Raw genomic sequence first — 21,870 nt, 5'->3', positions numbered from 1 at the left:
TGGTGACCTAAGAAAGGTGCAGAAGGCATGAGGCTCCCTGTTTGGTTAGCCACAGGAGATGTGTCCACTCTGAAATTAGCACTATCATTGGAAGAGGCTTTTACCTGCAGACTGGCTCTCAGGTGGGGTTTGGGAAAGCCTGTGGAGATTTCTCACTCGGCAGTGGATGGGAAGTTTCCGAAGGCATTCACAGTGCCATGTGGTTGCAACGTGGTCTAGTGCCAATGTATTCATTCCCTCCTGATACTGCATTTCTCTCCCGATTTGTTTGCCTTCTCTTCTCACTTGTTAGTTTATTCTACTGTTGCATGAGGCTGTCTGGAAGAAGGTTGGAGGGAACAGAGGCGGGCGCAAGGTTTAGGAACAACACGGTATCCTGGAGTAATGCATTAGCAGTTGTCTTTATTAGTGCTTCTCAGTCCAAAGGGGATGCTGAAGCAGCTCAAAGGCTGTGCAAACCACCTGTGATAACAGTGAATCACAGTGCAGAGGCTGAAGCCGAGATGGTACAGCCCTCACTAACCCCACAGCTGCAAACACTGAGCCTCTAAACTGCCCAGTTGCAAATGGAGTGTGTTTGCATGATTTGCATCCTACCAGCAATGACTCACTTTGGCAGAAGGACCTACTGGTGCTCCAGCAACACAGCTATGCTGCCTGCAGACCAAAGCAGGAGAGCCCATGCAGTCTGGTGCCTTTGCAGCTGAATAATCTGCTACAGGGGGAACATCCACACTGAGCTCTCCTTCTCTCCTCCTAGATCTTCCTGGGGAGAGCAGCCACATCTGCAGTGGGCCATTTGTGGGGTTTCCTGCTCAGAAATATTAGGAATTTGATAACACTGTTTTCTGTCTGTAACTGATGGAATTTAAATGGAATTAATGAATCTAACAGCTACACAAGCCTTTGTATAAATTTACTCCCATAAATGGAAGGTATCAGGGAGACACTGTCTCAACCCTGTTCATCCTTCAACTTGATAATTATCTGCCTTTCAGCTGTGCCTGAGCCCTTCCCCTTGCATAGGATTGAAGATCCTCTGTTCAGATGGGAGAGATGTGCACTTACAGTCAAAGAGCCCAAGACAATGTAATGTAAAAATGTCAGCAATAATGTTTGTGACCTGTCCAGCCTACATTTATGGATGATGTGTTTCACCTCACTAAGTTCCTTGTGAATATTTCCTGACTTCCAGTTCCAAACTGCAGTTCAGAGATGCTGCCTAGTAATGAAGTGCTGCCTTTGTTTTGTGAGGTAGAGATGTATGAAGTAATTCCTATGTACCATTTAGTGACTTGTGCCTCAATACCTGGATTAATGGTAAATTCTAGCCTTGATAAAATTGTACTTCTGCTGAATTTGTCACGCTTTCATAAAGCCTTTGGAAAACCTCAGGTGAAAAAAAATGTAGAAAGCCAGTTGCTATAAATTACTGTGGTATACTGCTGCATTTCTATTTATCTTTCCATTGCAGTGAGAGCTATGGTGTGTATGAGATTTCAAAGCTTGTTTCCTATCAGCTCTATCTTTATGTCCATACCTGTGACTTACAACAGTGAGTGACCTATTCTCTTTTTAAAGTCCGGATAGTGTTTGCATACTGCAACAAGTCATAGAATCATAGAATCTCCTGGTTGGAAAAGACCTCTCAGATCATTGAGTCCATCACGTTGCAGAGATGCTCAAACTGGAGCTAATCTGAGCTTCTTTCAGGACATGGCTGTGGTGATACCAGCTGGGGTCCTAAGAGCAGTGTAAGCTCTCTGCAGGACCCTGTGTCCCCAGGCTCATAAGACTGTGGCCTTCCCAGTGTCTCCCAGTCAGCCCCATGTGTGCCCTGGTCCCTTCTGGGACAGCTTTCCACTTCTGAGTGGGATTGTAAAGAGTGTAGATGGGATTGAATAGTCATCTTGTATATCCCAGTGGTATATGCCCTCACACTTTTTAGGTAATCAAAGTATGACTCTCCCACCCTTGCAGTGCTCTATGTCCTTGTAACGTTGGGATTAATTTCAGAGCCTCGGTGCAGCAGGAAGATAGGTTGCTTTATGAGTTATTACAGTACAGAGAGGGCAACTGGAGCTCTACGAATGAAGAGCATGTGTTCAGTGTCCTTGGCCTTACTTCCACCACTTTGGTGTGCTAATCGCTGCTAATGGGTTTGCATAATGAGCAGCAATTCCTGTCACAGGGTGAATTCTGAGTCATTTTTTGCCCCACAGCTCATACTGAAAGGTGTGCATATAAAACTGCCACCTACGCCTTTTCCAGGCATTGCTCCCCAACCCGAGACACCCCTTTGACAAGGTGTAAGGTACAGGCCAGGTGTGGGTCTTGATGTCCCTTCCAGACACCAGGGAGCATTCATCATCGGCTTTGTGTGGTTCTCTAAACAATATTTCCAGCTGATCCTGTGCCTAGCATCTTGCCCTCTGGGGTTTTTGTGTTTTATAGGCTTTGCCTGTAGAGCAAAGCAGTGGGTGTTGGTTGTTGTTGTTGTGAGGGTTTTTTTTCTTTTTAATAAGATATGTTCAATTAGCTTCCTTAGAAAAACCTCCCTCGGTGCTCTGATTGGGTGTCTGTCAGAGGAGGGACTGCTGTCAGCGTGTCTGAGTTCCTGGAAGAGCTGAAGTGCAATGAAAATGACCCCAGGGAGCAATGGGCTTTCCACAGAAACCTGACAGTCTGGGGGAGGGCTGACTGAGACTGGATGCTTTTAAGAGCTCATTTACTTTCCTTTCTGCTGCCTGACAGAGAAATGGAGGGAGTGACAGTGCTGCACACAGCTTCAGTCACATCCTTCATCAATAGGGTCTTATGCTTCCTGCAGCATCATGCATGGTAGAGGCACTGGGACATTGTCTGGTTTTCTGTGTGCCACAGGGCACCCTGCGGGTACTGTCAGCACCCTTCTCATTTCTGGAGGCCCAAAAGCTCAGCAGATAACTTGTCCTCTCCTTATTTACACTCTGTATTTTTAATTCTAGATCATATTCCCATTTGTATGATGTTTTCCTTCATCTTTCACTATTTTACTTGCACTGTACATGCCTGTCTGCTGTTTTGAAGAAACAAACATGAATTGCAAACTTTAGAGGTGTGATTTTGTCTTCTCCTTGGCTTGCACGGCTGGGCTGGGCTGGTGGTAGGGCCTGTTCTCATCTTTTTGGATCATTGTCATCACACAGGTGTTCTGGTATTTACAGAGTCACTTCAAGCTTATATCTTCTTTTATCTGGACCAAATGCCTTTTGCCTGGTGTTTGAGGGTGTTCAGGGAAGAAGGGAAAAATACCACCTCAGTCCTTACAGCAGAGGCCTAAGAGAATTAATATTAAATGAAAAAACTGCCTGTGCTACAGTCTGGAAACGGGCCAGCAGTGGAAAGATCTGGAAGTTGCTTTCCACCCCAGCTTGCTTGCCTTTGAGTGCAGGGAGTAGAGCCCTCTGGGTGCAGCCTGAGATGGGAGCAAGCAGGGGAAGGTGCTGCTCCTGCTTTGGGGCTGTCAGACTGAAACTGCTGCTCAGGGAAGTGCCTGCCGCCGCTTTGTGTGAGAGCGGGCATGATTGCCCTGTGTCACACAGTGGGGAGACAGCAAACCTTTGGAGTCCATGGCTTCAACTGCCTTGAGTTCAGGAGCTGGTCTTTATCAAGAAGCCAGAGTGTACGAAGCCAGCGCATGGGTTTATAGTGTGCTCGTCACTCTCTGTGTGCTCACAGTGACTTCCAAGAGGTCGGTGTAACTTACTGACCCACTGAAATAATTTAATTACCCTGTGTCTGAAATTGAGACCAGGGACTTGGGGTACTCTGATGGTGAAGGGCTATGCCATTGCCCCGCAGGTGCTGCCAGGCTCTGAGCATGACAAACTGTTGCCCTGAAAAGAAACCCGCTCAGGACTTACTCCCGCTCCTGAAGTGTAGGTGAGCACTGTCTCAGACTGCAGGCCCTGTTGGCACTGAAATCTAAATTGTTTTCTTGCCCGCACAAGTAGTTCTTCAAAGTTTAACCAGAAGAAAGAGGCATGCTGCTATTGACGTTATGCTTGATCTGTGGATGGGTCCTGCTCAACCAGCAGCAAATACAACTCTGCTTCTTGGCTAGTGAAAAGTCAGAGATGGCTCTGCTTTCTTTTCCCACCCTAGGATGCATGAGCAGCCCAGTAACACGAGTTTCCCCCACTGGCTCCTCCGTTCCCACATCAAAGCTTTTTCTTAGGCTGTCTGCAGCCACTGCTGCACGTAGTGGCTGTGACACCCCATCCACACACACTTCCAGAGCTTAGGTGACTTAACTGGGAGCTGCACCACATTTACCACAATATGGGAGGAAAATCAAGTCCAAAGCATTGTACGTGGGTTACAGAATATTAGTGCACCATATGGAAGAGGCAAAAAGGACTTTTACAAGCAGGGAAGGTTGAGTACAATTCCAAAACTATTTTTCCAAGCTCCTTTGTTCTGCTTTGGAGACTCAAAAATATAAGCGTGCACATAACAAATGTACTTGACATTTAACAGCACAGGGAAATGAAACTAATCAGATATGGTATATGAAGACAGCAGGAGGGAAATGCTCCTTTTTAGCTGGTTTCTTTCCAAGCAAATCATCTTAGTCATCTTCTGTCAAGCAAACACAGGGTGGAATAGGTGTCTGTCATAAGAAGGGTGTAGCTAGATGTAATTAATAACAGAATCCAACTTCCCATGAAAAGCTGATTAGCTGACATGAGGAGTCAGACCTGCTCAGGTACTCTAATGTTACACTGCTCCTGCTAAATGAGGGTGAGTTTCCAAAGAGCAACTATGATTCACCACAGCCAGCGGCGAGCTGCCCACTGCTGCCATGGGGAAAGGGTGGGCTCTCCTTAGCACTCCGGCAAGCAGAGCACTTGTGTTTGTGCAAGAGCAATAAAAATAAAGGGTATGAGCTGTCAGACGAGAGGTAAGGTTGGAGTGTTTTCCATTTGAGAGGGAAAGGACCAGGGGAAGACCTTATGTGGTTAGGAGCCCAAGAGACAGCTTTACTTCCTGAGCTTACAAAGCCAGGGTTAGAAATACGGGGTGTTTTTTGGCATGGGGTTGTGTGGTTGATTGCCCTAGGGACAAGAGAAAAGATGTAGTTGTCACTTGTGCCTTCCTTTATCGTCCTACTAATCTGATGGACTTGTGTCTTCTTTGGCAGCACTGGAAAGAAGGGAGGTTGGGCCCCTTACAAGTAGTTGTTGCTCAGATTTGAGGCAGCGTTGCAGAGGGCAGGAGAGAGTCACCTTTGTACAGAGCAGCTTTGGGCCTGACTTTCCTTTTGTTAAGGTTACTTGGATCGGTTTGACCTCAGCGGAGGCGGTAGCGCAGAGAACCAACCCCTTTGTGCACTGGCCATAATCATTTCTCCAGAATTGTTTTTGAGGTTGTTTTTAAATTGCACTGCAGGAGACTTCTTCAGGCTTGGGTAGAGCCACGTTAATTTTGGCAACGGGCTTTTTGCCCATTGTTCATAAAGGGCATTCCTTCCCGTTGCGGCGGTTCCGGGGCTCTGCGCGAGGGCGTGAGCTGAGGTTTTGGATCAGAGAAGGAAGTCTGGGGGACTTGAGCTCAGTTTGGTCCCCTGTGCCCCTCACCCAGGGGACCTTCCCGGACAGCCTTTGGTGCAGTCCTTGTCATCCCTGGGGATAAAGGTAGGATTGGAGCACATCCTCTGTTATTGGGTTGGTCAAAGGATTTTGAATGAGGTGCAAAGGATTGCTCTTGGCTTAAGCTAGCGATGGGAGCTGCCTGATAGCCTGAGTAAGTGGTGTAAGTGAACACAGCCAGTGTCGGTCTGTTTTGAATTTGACATTGAAGAAATGACCTACTTTCTGCAGGGAGAGCTGTCATTTTAAAACAGACATTAAATTGTTACTTGGTAACTGTGTAGGGTTTGAAGTACCTTTAATAGTCCCACTTTGTCCTCGGTTGCTGGATTTTGTAGCTGCCTTTGTGTGTCTCAAGGTCAGGCTGGTCACCACTGATAATTTTGTATCGCTCAGGTATTTTTTGATGATGTGTAAGCAGATCACTGGTACAGGGAACAGAAAGGAGGAATGACATGAAAACTCCGCTCATCCAGGCACTTCTGTCGAGTACCATGTAGGAGATGTACATTCAGTCCTTGTGTCCTCAGCTTTTTAGTTCCTGCCTCCCCGCTGGAGAGGACACAAAGCCCCAGCATCTCCCTGCCTCAGAGGAACAAAAGAGGACACCTCCTTTATCTGTCAGTTTTCCTTATGTTCCTTGAACATGCACATTATTCAACTGGGAAAGGAGGAGAAAAAGAAGGTTCATAGATTTAAATAATCATGCTGGGGTTCATAGATTTAAATAACCAAATTTTTTTAAAAAAAGAGATACTTTTCTATGCAGATTGTTGATGTCTGCCATTTTGCTATACTGACTCCATTCCTTTAATTATGTATAGGTTTATTAGTATCCATGTGCCACCATCCTTTTCCTTGTTGCTGTTAGAAAGTATCACAGCCATGATTCTTTCAGGTTAGGGGGCAAGTTGAGAGGTTTGTGTCCATGGAGTAAGACTTAGAACATGTTTTGTGTTCTTTTTAACAGAATCATCTCAGCTTACATACTGATCCTGAGGTTTAGAAACCTTAGATGAAGCTGAGGAGAGCCTACGTGAACAACATTTGCTCACTAGTGTTCTTCACACAAACACACACACAAATGCATACATATGATTTTGGGGGTGTCTTCCACAGTAATGAGCTGGGCTGTTTCTTTGGCAATGGTTGCAGCTGGCATGGATGCCTTAATGACAGAGATAGTAAAGGCCCTGGTTTTCTGCTTTTCCTTTGGTTGATACCATAACATATAAATCTCATTTCACTTCATCTCCCTTTGCATCAAAAAGACATCTCTACAAGGCAAAAGATACATGAAAAATAGGTGTTCCCTGACGTAATTTGAAGTGCTTCCTTCTATGGGCTTTAATCACCAATTGTCTCCAAAACAGCACTGCTGTACTGATGATATCAGCCATAGGAAGGCTTGAGGGAAAGGGTAAAAAAAAAAGAATTCCCTTGTATTTTGGTTTCCTGTGATATTGTCTGCTGAAGTGCCCATCTTAGAAAGCAAACATACTGGAAGAGCGAGGCATGGGGAATATTTTTATCTCTGTAGCTGGTCAAGGTAAACCCTATGAGGAGTGTTGACCTCAGCTAGCTACGTCATCTGGTATTTGTTGGGTCATTACATGAGATAGCTGGCTACCTAGAATTCACCAGTGTCCCTAACATGTTGTATTTTCATTAGTAATTTGTTTTGTAACTGCAGAGAGAATTTTGAGAGGTTTCCTTTCTGCTCCAGAAAGAATTAATGATGCTAGGTATAGGGATCACTATAGGATATACAACATTTGCTGTTAGCCTTTTTGGGTTTAATTCCACCTAAGTAATAGGCTAAAGAGGGATGCTGGCTGCTGTTGCTGGGGAAATGGGAAGAGATAATTAAGAAGCAGCTTCTTTGACAGTTACCTATTTCCCTTAACCCAAGGATAAGAAGAGAATGTTTCTTTTGGCTCACAGGAAAAGGATTGTCCTTGCTTTAAGAAGCTCTTTGACAGGAGTGTTGCTCTTCCATCAGCTAATTTCTCTAAGAAGAGCTCAGACAAAGGAAGCGATTATTAGAGTGATAATAGGCCAAAAGGAAAATACAAAATAAACTGCAAAATTAACATACAAAATCCTGCTTGTTGCCTCCTGCAAATGGGGTGAGAAGCATAAACAAGCATAAGGAGCATACATTTATTTTTATTGTTTATTAGTCAAGTAGAACTGGGTTGATAACATGTGGCAGGGGTTGTCTGTGTTATTGAGTGGACTGTCTCTTTCTGAACTCACCTCTCTTCCCATTCAAGACTGAGTGGAGTATTTTCACTTCCAGTAGTAGTGATGGACCCTCCCTTTGAAACCATAATTTATATGAAGAAGTAACACCAACATGAAGTTCAATGCATATTTTCTGTCAAAACCTGCTAATATGTTTGGAAACAACAGAAGCCAGCATGTGACATTTTTTCACTTACTACACAAATCTATGTCACACTGTGACTCAACACTGACATGGGTTGTTTTGTTTTCGACTGATGCCTGATTTGTACTGTTTTGTGTAATAAAGGCTCATCTTTTCAGGTAAGACAGGCTGTTATACAGCCAAGCACTAAAGAGCTAAGGGATGTCACAAACAATAGCCTTCAGGTACCTTCTTCACTTGGCACATCGAAACAGGAGGGAATTGTGTACTGAGGGACTTTGTGGATTTAGCCTCCTCCCTGCCTGCGATGTGGATTGGCAAGGCACAGTGAAATCCTTCCCTTAACCCCCAGCCAAGCTAGAAGGTTGTACACAGCCCAGGGGTGCACGAGTATGTCAGACAGAAAACGGTGCAGACGAGGAGTCGAGCACTAGGCAGCTGTACCGGTCCAGTTTGTCTCACCTCAGTGGTCTACATTGCAAGTGGAAAGTACAGCTCTTGACTTTGCAACAGAACCAATGACCTCTGCAGCAAAATGTTTCCCTGCCACCTTATTGACCAAACTCTTCCTCCAGCGAGTGTTCTGAGGCACTGAGGTTATTCTGACAGTTGCAGGCTCTTGCTTGGATCCGCTCTTTTTTTTTTTTTGTGAATACCCCTGAGTCAGCATCCTGGCAGGTCACACTAACCCCGTCCTCACTCCTCAGGATTTGATCAGCAAGAGAAGGTTTTGCATGCACAGGGAAGCCTTCAATCTCCCATATTCTTGGAAAAAGAGTAACATGGAGTCCCTATGTTGGCCCCATGTGGGAATTGTTCAGCCCCAAGCTGATCCCGCTCATTCCAGCAGCCTTGCTGTGCTATTTTCTACGTGTTCTTTCTGAAATGTTGCCTGGTGCTTCTCGGCCAAGATGACTTTCATAGCACAGGACTGGAGGGAAGGGAATTAAAGAGGAGTGAATTGCAAAGAATGCAAGGAGTATTCCAAAACCAAAGGCTTAGAAAAGAAGGAGGTATTTTCAAAGAGTTACAGAGATTTTTCCAAAGATTCCCTGGAAATAATATTAGGTCATGTTTAGGCTATTTCAGGTTTACGTTTTAATCATAACACTACTTTTTATTACTAATTAACACCTTAGACATGTGCAAACACGTACCATGTGCACTGTGCAACGTGTTTCTTCAACATATTTCCAGGCTCGGAGGTAGTGTTTTGAACTCTGCCTCTGCAGGGTTTGGCAATGGCTGCGATGACACTTGCATGATGGGAAGAATCGTTGCCAAGTTGGGTAACTTCGGACAAGTATAAACACGGCTCTGCCTTCTGTAAACTAGATTGCAAACTGTATTGCTGTCCTAGGGAAGAGACAGTCCTGACATTAAAGAATATACAGTCTCTCTGAGCAGCTATTAAATCTCTCTGCTGGTTTGCATTGAATGAGCCTGGGAAGAACAAGCAGCAAGGGACAGTTGGACGGGATGAGTGTCCCAAGGGCTTAGCACTGGGTCTTGCTGTCTCTTTGTCACAGACATAACCCAGATGTGTTGTTTTTAGGCTTTGTCATCACTGTCGTCATTATCTTAGCCAATATGAAATGAGTTTGCTAAGGTCAGTGCAGGTTTGTCTGCTCAGTTTTCCACAGACTAATATTTACATCCTCAAGTGGCATTGCAGATGTTCCGGCTGGCATATTTGTCAGTGAATTGAAGTGAAGCCAGAACTTGACTGTACAGCTTTCCTTTTGCTTTTAAAAAAGAAATTTCCAGGCTAGGGTTTATGTGTGCTGGTGGGGCTGAGTGTGAAGGAAGGTTTTTCTTGTATTAAGTAAGCTGCACTTCAGTGTTACAGTTTCCTTTAATGACAAATTCATGTCAGATTACACCAGGGATAAAATCCTTGTCTGTAAAACTAGGAATATTAAGTGGACCAAGTTCTGCCCTGAAGTAAATGAATTCCCATCACACTCCATGGGAAATTAACCTGGATTTAGCCCATTTAGTTTTCCAGGTTTCATAGACAGGGCTGTTTCAGTAAGAGCAGCGCTTCTCCGACACCCACAATTGGAAAAGTTGCAGCGTATCTTCTAGATGGAGGCAATGATGAGATGGAGGTACACAGGCTGCCAGGCTGGGGTCCAACAAACTCGAGTTCTGGCTGAGCTCTGCCACTGATTTTTGGTTGACCAGCTCTTCTTTTGTACCTTCCATCTGGCATATTTATATCATAGGTTTTTGAGAAATACCAAGTCTCTGATTATATGTTTGGACAATCTAATGCTGCAGTAGCCAGTATTATTTCCAGTTTTTATTGTCACTGTAGTTCTGTGGAGGTATGTCAGAGCAAATGCCTTTTCTGTGTAGATAGAGTGGTCTCTTAAAACAGCTATTTTTACGAAAACTGACATTGTATTCATTTTTGCAACTCAAATCTGAGCTGATGCAAAGTGCAGAGTAACTGCGTTTAGGAACTAATGGCACTCAGGAGAAAACCCTTGCCGGTGAGGTCTGAGAAAGATGAACAAAGGGACGAGAGTAGTTCCTGTTAGCAAAAGGAAACCCTTTTCTGCAGATCTAGGTTCGTATGTCAGACTGGGAGCGGTTCTGCCTGGATCCTGTCCTCTGCTGGGGCAGGCTGCTTTCTCTGGGACCTGGTCTTTTCTATGTTTAAATTATTCAAATGGAGATTCTGCAAGAATGCAAGGCTAGCTCTGTGTGGAGCTGACCTGTGGGCCATCTAGCCCAACTACATGTCTCCAGCTGTGGCCACTACCACAGCTGATTAAAAGGAAATTACAAGGGCTAAGCCACCAACAATTTGCAGTAAAATTGCCTTTTTCATTGAATCTCATATTTAATGAATATTAGCTAAAGTTCTGAAGCTTTGTTGTATTCCCTCTCCTTTCCCAATCCAAAAGCCCTCTAAATTATTATGTTAAGACTGTTATGTTATTATGTAAAACCTAAATTGTATTTTACTTAAAAAAATCCTTTTCATAGTTTCCTTTTGAAGTTTATTTCCCAGGCTAACAGTGAAGTCATTAGGATGATTTTTTTTCTGTCTGGTCTGCGTTTTGCCTACCAGAAGTCTTTTCTTTTGAACAATATAACCTTTTTTCACTTTTTTTTTGTTGTTGGCTTTTTTTTTAAAGTTCTTGCTAAAATTTGGAAAAATATGTTTGTGTACACTCATCCATCTACGTGATGTGAATACTGAAAACCTCTAATCTAATTTTATTCCTAGGCCCACTTTGTCATTTTTCTTTAAACTTGTTTTTTTTGAGGTATAGCAGAGGTGATGATGGATGTCTGATTGATGTCACATCATTACGCCTGCTCCCGAAGGCCACTTGCCTGGCTTGTTTGTGCAGGGTGCAGCAGAAGCCACACAATAGTTGTGTTTCTCAGGAAGTATAAGTGGAAGATTGAAATGGGGTTCACGTGAGGCAGCATTAGCCTCCAGATAAAACCATGCCTCCACACGTTCCTATTCCCTGACACTCTGGCACCCGTGATTATAATAAAAAATAAATAGGCAGGACTGGGTGTGGGCAGAAAATAGGCATGTCTCAAAAGAAATTAGTCTGGGTCTGAACGTGTTATCAACACTCTTAGCAGCTGCATAGCCCTCTTTTTGCTATCGTGCCATCAGGCAATACTGGCAAGACTGGGTTCCCCTGTACTCCCTCTTAATAATTCAGTGCTAGGTCGCTGCGAACAGAAAGCGGCAAAAGGATGAACAATTCTGCCCAAGGACAGGGAAGATCTCTTTAAATAATCTCTCTTTTGTACCTTTAGCTGGTTTGTTTCATAGGAGCTGCCTAGTCTGGTGGGTTTTTTTCTTTCCTTTTCTCCTGTGAATGACAGGTGGGGCTCACTGAAAATGAGACGTAGATCTTGTGACAGTACTACTAGGAACTGAGTTGGAAGTTGCTACTCAGCATCCAGAGTTGCTCTGGTGTGTCTTTGTTGGATATTGCTTTACCCCGTGCTCCGGACCTTTGGTCTGCTGATGAGTTCAGGAGTGGGGAAGAGGACGGTGCATTTCCATGAGGATTGCAAGTGTTTCAGCAGTCATTAGGGAGAGACAGGAAAGGATCGTGGTAATTGGCTTCTGACAGATTTGAACATGATTCAGCAGAGCAGAAGAGCCATACATACAGTGTCCAGTTAATTTTGATGTTAATTTTCTTAATTTCATAGATAGCAGGTAAGACTGACAAAGGAATTTGGACTGGAAATGACGTGTAACAGGTTGATTGCTTGAAACACCTGACCATGTCTGTCGTAAAAGAATTAAATACACTCTGCTGATTCACTTCACTTCTTGCTGGTTCATCTGGTTTGGGCTCAGGGAAGTTGTGCACTTGAGAGTATCTGGGGAAAGGAATAAGATTTCAGTGAGTTTGAGAGGATAGGGACACGTGCACATAAACAGGTTATTTTTTCCCTTGCATGTGTTGCTGTTTCAGAAGATTGATTAGTTAAGACAGAAAATGATAGCAGAGGTGCCTGACAAACTGCAGGGTCTCTCTGCTGTGGCACTGAGCCACAGGAGCACGACTTCCATCATGGACTGGGATTTCTATTCCGTAGTCTATCAGTCTGCTTTCAGACTCAGTGAGGACTCTGTGTCCAGGTTTCTATCTGTAGTCAAAAACTGACAGCCAAACTGTCCTGTATTGGCTCAGCAAAATATACAGGTGTTGCTGGGAGGGTGTTGCAGCTGTACTTCAGCAGTTATAAACGTCAGGCTGCATTTCCACGAATGCTCCTGTTTCCAGCCATGTGGAACTCAATTGTAAAAATCAGTTCAGTCTGCAGAGAGGATTGGTGCCGGATTTCTTAGAATATGAACCTGTTTGCTCTAACAAAATGTGCTGAAGATGCAGGAGTGGGAGTCGTTACGATAACAGCCGATGCAGTAAAACCATGTGTGAGTGCAGTTATGTATTGGCTTGACTCATGCTAATCGTTTCTGCCTTCAGTCTGTGGAAGGTGAGCTGCAGGGTTCTATATATGTAGCTATGGGAAGAGGTTAGCCTAGCTAACAAGTTAAGAAATTACTTAATACGGTGTCAGAAATGCTGCAACTTTCTTTTCAGTATTTTCTAGGCTTTTCAACGTTCCCTTTTAAAGATGGATGCAGCTTTTCCTTCCTTTTGTTTTCATTTTTCCTCTTACTTTGCTTGTGTTTTGTTTCTACCCTGTCTAGTTCACTTTCCTCATTTCCCATAAAACCAAGAGAGATGTGATTTTGTTTAACAACTTAAAACTTGAGCAGATTATTCTGTTGCCCACGTTTCCTGGTTGGTGTGCAATGGAAATCTACCCATGGACTCACGTTGATGAGGTTGTGGAAACAATGTTTGCCCAGTGAATGCCAAGCCCATCGCTGGCATAGAAAGGACAGCACGTGCTTTAAGAATACTTTAGAGCAGTATTTTGAACTTTGAACCCAGTGAATTTGGAAAGGGAGAATGACTGAGGGGAACTAGTTGAGTTCCTCTTCTGGTTTTGTTTTTTTCTGAGCATATTTTGTTGTTCCCAGTGGTTGAGAGCACGCTGTGCCTTGCTTCGGGCAGGATGGGGGGACTGTGGCATGAGGATTCCACCTGGGATGTGAGGGCAAAGGGGCCACAGTGGAGTCGTGTGCCAGGACTGGGGCTCCCTCAGTGTAATCCCTGCCTTTCACAGAGGCAGGACAGATGAGGTGGCCTCTGTCTCCCTCTGACACCATAGGGCAGATCCAGCTCCCCAGTGGTTTCCCCACCTGCGTGTGTGGCACCTGAGGTGATGAGAAGGGGCAACGGTGCTGGGCCAGGCTGCAAATATGGGGAGACAGGCCCAGTGGCAGCAGAACATGGGGAAAAAGCTGATGCTGTGAGTCTCCCATCCAGAGCATGGTCCTGCTGTTCATGAACTCATCTTTCAACACTACCATGAGCAGAATTTTTCGTTGTGGCCAACTTGAAGCCTGCTGTAAACAAGTTGCCAAACTTCCAGTTACGTTCCATCTCCTTTCCCCTAGATTGTAATGGTTTTCTATGGCACACAGTAGCAATGCAAAAATCATTCCTGTGTTTTTTGCATCATTAAAGAATGTTCCTTCAGCCCTTGGTAACTTGGGGTCTGCCGCTGCTTGTCTGTGTGTAGTAGGAACCAGGCCCACAGGGATGATGATTTTGGTATTAACTCTCCCAGTACCTAAAGGGCTTTTCTTTTTGTTAAAGGTCTTTGTCTTGTTTGAAAAAAAAAAAAAAAAAAAAATTAAAAATGGTCAAGTTTTCTCTGATCTTCTTGGGGAGGATTTCTGTGAATAGCAAATGAATTAATCCCTTTGGATTTTATGAAAGACTTCCACATTGAATGGCTTTAAAATATATTTAAAATGTTTATTTAAAATCCAAGTCAAATTATTTTTAACAAACTGTCTCAAGATAGAAGAAACTGACTTTTTGGAGTAACTGTATTGTTTATTCTTTGTATTGCAGTAGCACCTAGAGAATCCTATTGTGCTAGATGCGGAACAAACATAACAGAGATGGTCCCTGCCCATACGAGCTTACAGCCTTCAGCTTGGCCTCTGCATCGTCCTGCCAGGGGTTAACCAGGCATTCACTCTCCTTACATGCTCCTGCCATTTCAGCTGGGCTTTCTTGGGGCAATGAGGTAAAAACCTGCAAACATGATTTCCTCATTACCCCCAACAGAGTAAAAATCAAGTAGTTGGCAAGTTTTGGAGAGCTGAACAACTTGCCCTGTCCCGCTGTACGTTTCTCAAACTGGTTTTTCACCTGCTGTAGATACCAAGCCTGTGGCTGAGCCATGTGGGCTTCCTGAGATCACTGCTGCTCCTTGAAGAGCTGTGGTTTCCTTGTTCCCAGTGTCCTCAGGCAGATAGAGGTGTTTGGATAAAAGGAAGCCTTTTCAGTGGTTTATGTTTTATATTATTTAAAAAAAAAAAAAAAAGTAGTTTTGTTTTGCCTTCTAAGTTTTCATTCTCATTCAGTCCCTTCCCACGGTTGCTGCCAGATGGGGCAACGGAGAAGGATATAATAAAAAGCAAACCTGACATCACACATGCACACTGTCAAGCATCAAAGTAACAAAAAACAAAGCTTGCAAGAGCACAAACTTGTATGGGGGGGGGGGGGGGGGGGAAGGACACTGACTAAGCACATCAGGCCATCTTGTCCCTTTGAGTAGCTTTAAGTTAGGGTGGAAGAAACACCACCCATTTTTTGAGCTTGTCTCCTGGATCACCATCCCATCCTTTTCCACCTCTTCTCTCAACCCTCAGGTATAGTTGGGATTTCTCTCTTCTAACTTGCAGAGCCTTAGAGACAGTCCTAGGGAGGGATGAACAAGGAATCCTTAACATTGATTCATGCTTGATCAAGTTACGGGGTCTTAGGGTCAGAAGAAGCCAAAGGATAATTTCTCTAGACTTGTCTCTTCTCTACTCTCACTCAGTGGCATGGACTGGCTCCTACAGGCTGGGAAGGTGATGGGATCATATGAATGAAGAGGAAGGGGCAACTTCTCTGTCTATGGTTGTTTTTGGGAAGATCCCATCTGCTCTCTATCCCTTCTATCCACAAAAGAGTAAGGGAGAGCCATTGTGCTTCATTTGTTGGGGGTGTGAAAGGGATTGGGTGCAAGAAGTAAACTCAGAGCAAAAAAAATCTAATTAAGGATAACAAACATGCAAGTCGGAGAAAGGGAGGGGAGAGGTCTGGACTTTGGCAAACGAAAAAGTTGAATTGTGGTTTCCAGTGTGTGCTAGAGCCTAGCTCTGATTGAAGCCACGTGGCTTGTGACTAATGCTGGCAGAAGCAGAGCAACTGGCAGTTTGGCATTGTGTTAGCAGAGAGGAAGGACAGCTCTTTCTGCTGAGGTGCTTCTAACTTGTTACCTCTCAGAAATCAATAAATAAATATCCTGAAGCTGTGTGTGTCTTTGGTGCAGCTCAGCAGAGCTGTCTCTGTCTCTGAGCCCCTGGTCTAGGAGACCTCATTCTTGCCCCACTTACCTAAACGCAAGGGCAATGTCAGGGAACAGCACTTTCAAAACACAAGCCAAATGCAGAGTGCTCTGAAAACAAATCCCTCTGCCTGCAAATAAGAAAGTTTGTTTTCTGATTACTTGTTTATAAATGTTTTGTCACAAACTTCCTTTGGAGAGAGGGGAGATGGAAAAAAAAATGGGATGAGTGCTCCCTGGCCCAAGCTCAATGTCCAGAATCTCTGCTTAGAGCTCTCAAGGAAGAAGGGTTTCCTCAGAGAAGTCTCCTGTCCACAGCCTATGATGCAGCATGTGTCTCCGGGAGACGCACAAGCTGCTTCCAACACGCTTGGAGATTGTGATACCCAGCCCCCTGTAGCTAAGGAAGAAAAAAAAAATGTTCTTTACTTCTGATGAGGTGGGTTTAGATACAGTTATCTGAGTCCCACATACTCCAGAAGTCTGAGGGAGCTTAGATTTGGACTCCTGTGACCTGTTAGAGGGACAGGCTCAAACAGGAACTGCTTGGATGTAAATCCAAATCCAAATTCCCACAGATTTTTGGCTGCTAGTTGGCTGGGAGCCTTTATTCTACCTCTAATTCCACAAGAGAGAAAGAAACAAAAAAAACAATAAAGTAAAAGGTGCTTTTAAAATACCATGAGGAGAGAAACTGCCATGGAAATAAATATCAAAAATAACAAAGTTAACATTTCTGGTGTCACAGCAACTCTGAAATTCAAGTAGTGTGCACATGCCTACAGCACTTCTCGCAGCCACTATCAGCGCGGCCTGAGGTTCAGAGCTCAGATTGTGTCCCATTGTTCACTGAAACAACCAACTCCTCCCTGGTGCTGGAATGGATTTAGAGAGAAGGGGAGAGGAAAGATGGATGCAGTCTCTGCCATAATCAGGTCTTTACTGTGCCCACCTGACGCCACGCTTTAGCGGGATAAAGACACAGAGTTCTCTTATTTCTGTCCCTGTCTGTCATGCCTGAGATATAACGGCCACGCTTCAGAGTTGGAAAGGGTATTGCTTCAAATAGTCCCCCATCCTCCTAGGTAGAGGGAGCTGGTCCACATCGGCTGTAGACTTGTTAATCCGCAGCCGGCAGAGGTGCTGTAGGCTGGGGATGTTGTCTTTGCGGCTGAGCGGCCGGATGAGTTTCAAGTGTACGGCAGCTGCTGCCATCTCTTTTTGCATGGGAGGTAGAGGAGACGGAGGCGGGTAAGGAGCCTCGTTCTTGCTTTCTGTTGTGCAGGACATGACGTAATGCTGGATAAGACTGACCACATCTGGGAAGGCCAGGATACGAGGTTTGGACAAGTAGTTTGAGTCCAGCCGGAACTTGCTGTCGGTGTATTCGATTCGCACATTGGTGGGACCTCGATTTGTCTTGACAGAGAGTGTGAACAGGTAGCTGGGGTGGGTGCTGTCTCGTACCAGGAAGGTGCCCTCAGGCATCTTTTGGAGATGCTGCTTGGCCTCACTGGCAGTGATAGATCCCCAGTACCAACCTGGAAAAGTATCCCAGAAAAAACTTGTTAGAGAAAAAACATACTATAGAGAAGCCTTGAAGCCTACTGAGTTCAGAGCATGGGAATTAATCAAGCCCAAACCTGGTAAGACCTTCAGAAGTTAAGACCATGCCAAGTTCTAAGGGTTTCCTACCAGTGCTCGTCATTGCTGTGCTGGGGCTTGGGATGGGATGAGTACTTTTGCAGCTACTGCAGTTTACAGAGAAAGAGGGGCCTTTTTGCATTTTTTTCCCCCCTGATTCAGTTGTAAAAGAAAAGCTTTTGCTTATGCTAGTAATAAATTACTTCGTGGTACAAGTTTGTAGAGACTGAAAATACAGTTGCTGCATCCACAAGAGTCAGCCATGGCTGTGACAGAACCAGGTTCCTATCTGAAGTGGGATCAGGAGATTCTTCCTGGAGCTCAGATTGCAGAGTTGTCTGCCTGCTCCCTGTAGCCTTCTGACCCCACGACTTTGTGAGTTGAGCCTTACCAGATTCTCGCAGATAGGAGAAGGTTTTTGCAATGCAGAGAAGGTCTTCTTCGGGGTCTCGTGTTGGAGGTGGGTTGCTGTCTGGAACTGGCGCCGCAAAGGCAGGCGCAGACTCCTCCTGGAAGGCCATGACTGGGAGAGGCTGCATGATCGGCTCCGGCAGATCTACTGCAATGCCCCTGAGTGACAGTCTCCTGATCTTCTCCTCCGCCAGCAAAGGATGAGGTCTGAAATGAAGGACATACTCTGCTGTTTTTCTCTGCCTTGAAATAGGTTGCAGTGTCTATCCGTGCACACTACAGTGTCCTACAACATGTTATGTTTTATGAACAGATCCTCAATATGATTATGTTTCAGAGAGAGGCAAGAGGAGAAAAATTACACAGCTAAAGATGAGCCCTTAGAAACAGGGAAAGTTGATCTCTTTTGCCTTGTAAAAGTCTGTCTTGTAATTTAAGTTGATTTGAAACCTGATATGTTCAGATGTTGCCTTTGAATACGTAGTTTTGGAGGCAATAGGGTTCATAGCAGCATTACAGCTTCACTTACATCATTACAATGTTGGAGCATTTCTTTTTCTGCCAATGTAGAAATGAGTAGGAAGCCAAACCTAATAAAAGTGATAGCTGGCCCTTACCTTCACCAGGCACCCTTGATCACAGGGACTGCATTTTCAGTGGCTTTCACAGAACAGCGGATCTGAATATACCTGAGATCGCTGTTGGGAAGCCTCCGAGCTCTCTAAGTCCCACATGAGCTACACTTGTAGGTGTCGAGGGTTGCACTTTTAAAGATATTTAGATGCCTCCCTCTTAATGGCATAGTCTTCACAAATGTCTAGCTACCTGCCTTCTTGGCAGGGGAAAGGAGATTCCTGATTCTCCATTTCCCCCCTTTTTGAGCAAGGAGGACTATAAACCAGATCCTTCACTGTACTGAAGCTAATATAATAGTTCACACTGTGCAAAGAGGGTGTTACACAGGACTGTTGGCAGAGCATTCTCTCTCAGGTGTGTTCTTATACCGACTGTTCACTGAGCTGAAAATGACCGTGACCAATGTTAAATAAAATCAGTCCTGCACCGCTTGCTGCCCACTCGCTCCCCAGAACGTGAATACTGCGGTCCAAATTCCACATCTCTCTGAACTTGCTTTCTCCTGGAAAATTTTTCTGACCTTTGGGAAAGGTTTTGAACACTAAGAAAACTTTTCTTATTCCTAGCATGGAACTACTTTTCTTTTCTTTTTATATACCTACTTTGGAGAGGAAATTGGGATTTGGCTAAAAGAGTGGGAAAGAAGAGAGAGACAGCAAAGCTATGTGGGGCAATGTACACCCATTTCATTGCAGAAAGTTGTTAATTTGAAGGGCTGTACCAGTTCACAGTTTGGTCCTCCAAAAGGCTCATCAACTCTGTGAATTTGTCAGTAGGTTTATTTTACAGAGCCACTGTGGGTCTCTCTGAAGCAGAGATCATGTGCTTGAGATGAGTTTCCCACTGTGCTTGCTCTCTGCTGCCTTACACCTTCTGCCACCTGAAGCTGAAGGAGCCCAAACCCCATGCAGTCGCTGCAGAGATTCTTCCATAGCAGCCAGAGAAGGGCGATGCTTATACTTTACCTATTTTCCTTCTATACACCTGCCTTATGCTCCCCTCTCCCCCTAGAAAAAGTCCTAGTGCAGCTGTAGTCTCAAAGGAGCATGGTGGGATTAGAAATTCTCATAGACCAGGAGGTGCTGGCGTCCTAAACAACTTTGTACATAGGTTGAAGAAAAAAGAGCTGCTGCTGTGACCAGAGCAGCTCCAAGCACAGGAAAGGGAGAGCAGAGGGATCAGTGAGTAATAGTAGACTACATCTTTCATTGCAAGTACATTTGCAAGAGGGATAAAAAGACTTTGCTGGGATAAGGATGTGTTGAAAAAGGTATGCTGACATGAAAAAGTCAGCCCTTTAATGGGGCCAAGTAAGTATTTGAAAACAATTAGTGTTTGTAAGAAAGAACATAGAGGAGAGAAATGCCTGAACAGAGTAAAGTGTTAGTACAGCAGCTGTAGTGAGGAAGAAAACAAATAGATAAAATTTGGCATGTCTAGCTGGTAGACTGTGCAGAGTCTCAAGGGAAATGGCAAATGAACTTCCCTGTGCTTTGGCAATTAGTGTTTCAAAAAGCCTTGGAAAACCAAGAAAGTTCAAGAGGATCAGATGTGTCTGATATCATTTAGTGTTAGCTTTGCAGTTACTGTGCTGATAAGCTAAAACTTTCTAACACAGTACAAATAGTACAAGAAAAAGTGTGTCGAGCTGCTCTCCCTCCCATCAGCCACGTCCCAAGACTCCCATGGGAGCTTGGTCTGAATAGGAGGCGGAGTGTGGAGCCCGGGATATAGAAAATCCTGAAAACTGAGCAATAAATGGTCACTAGAAGAAGATATTAAGAGACAACTATCTAGACATCTGGCTACATAAGAAGTTCTTAGTGGGTGAAGGGAAGCAGTAGCTCTGGTATGTTAACCCCAGAGAAAAGCTGCAGATAAGGGTTTCCCAAAGCCTGAGTTGAAATTGAATTCCCTTTGCTGCAGCAGTAGACTGAAAATGAGAGTGAAAACAAACCCACTTGAGTAGTAGGAAAGTATTGGTAAGCATGAGCTCTGCTTGTCTGTGGAACAGATTTTGGGGGGAAATGGCAGAAAAATCCCCGTGCTTTAGTCATTTAAAGCAGAGACAGCAAACGCATTGCCTCCGAGGAAAATCCACTGAGGGCAGGGGGGCCGGGCAATACTGACAGTACAGCTCAGGCTGGAACAAATGCTGACACTTTCCAGATAGGCAGTGTGTGTAAAAACGCTGGATAATTCCAGCAGACCAGGTATTTGTGCGTGTTCAGGACCTGAGCTGATCACAGAGACACTGAAGTGCCAACACACTGGTACCAGATGCCGGTACCGGAGAAGGGACTTGGATGTTACCTGTTCTGCTGACCAAAGGTGCTGTCACTATGTTATGTGTCCCCTATGGCTTTCATTCTACAGAACTGCTGTATGTGGGTCAGTCTGTATATACATATATATACATTTGATCTTACCCATAAATGCAACAGAAAACCAAAATTACGTGTTTAGCTTAAATATTTACTTAGACATAGACAAAAACATCTGAAGCCCAGGGAAGTATTTCCCTGTAAGCAGTTTGTTTCCACCAGGACATCAGAGAACATCTGTGGTCTGGGGCTTGTGTCGCCGCTGGTGCTGCACACACACCGCTGAACAACAAACTCCAAGATTTTATTAATTTTCACTCTTCCAAAGACTTGGAATTACCATGTAATTTTTCAGCAATAGAAGGCACAGAAATCAGGACTACTTTATGGTCCCATGATTTTTGGCCGTAGAATCTAAACAGCAGACGCACAGGGGACACATGCACAACTCGGCACTCGGCGGCGTAAGTCATTCCCGTTCCATTACAGTCACACACGGCAACTCACACCAGCTGAAAAACTGTCCCAGGCAATCTTACTAATGACAATTATCAAACCACAGCGTTTAAAAGAAGGCTGCAAAGTGTCTTACCCCTGAACACAGAGGATCATGTCACTCCTGGACCAAGGGAAAAGCATTAAGTCTTGAAGAAGATGGGAAATGCTTTCTCTCCTCTTCTCTTTTCTCCTTCTCGCCTCCTTTTTCTTTGCTTCCCAGGAGGAGCAGGCAAGTTCCAGCCTCTCGTTAGGAGTTTGTGGTAAGGGAAGGCTGGAGGGGAGTCCCAGCAAACCCCTTCCGCAGTGGGTTGTGTTTCAGAGGCAGAAGAAGCCGAGCAGAAGGCGAATC

General features: G+C 44.6%; 1 protein-coding gene across 1 annotated transcript; it reads right to left on the bottom strand.

Moving 5' to 3' along the window:
- Positions 1 to 17,046: 17,046 nt before the first annotated feature.
- CISH (cytokine inducible SH2 containing protein) lies at positions 17,047 to 21,662 on the bottom strand. The gene is made up of 3 exons (XM_010162916.1): positions 21,616 to 21,662; positions 18,044 to 18,270; positions 17,047 to 17,549 (listed from the first exon to the last, which is right to left on the bottom strand). The coding sequence occupies exons 1-3, from the start codon at positions 21,660 to 21,662 to the stop codon at positions 17,047 to 17,049; spliced, it is 777 nt and encodes a 258-aa protein (XP_010161218.1).
- Positions 21,663 to 21,870: the final 208 nt, after the last annotated feature.

Source organism: Antrostomus carolinensis, unplaced genomic scaffold (genome assembly GCF_000700745.2).
Source record: "Antrostomus carolinensis isolate BGI_N321 unplaced genomic scaffold, ASM70074v2 scaffold46592, whole genome shotgun sequence".
NCBI lineage: Eukaryota > Metazoa > Chordata > Aves > Caprimulgiformes > Caprimulgidae > Antrostomus > Antrostomus carolinensis.
Note: the sequence above shows the minus strand (reverse complement) of the source record. Positions and strands in the feature narration are given on the sequence as shown.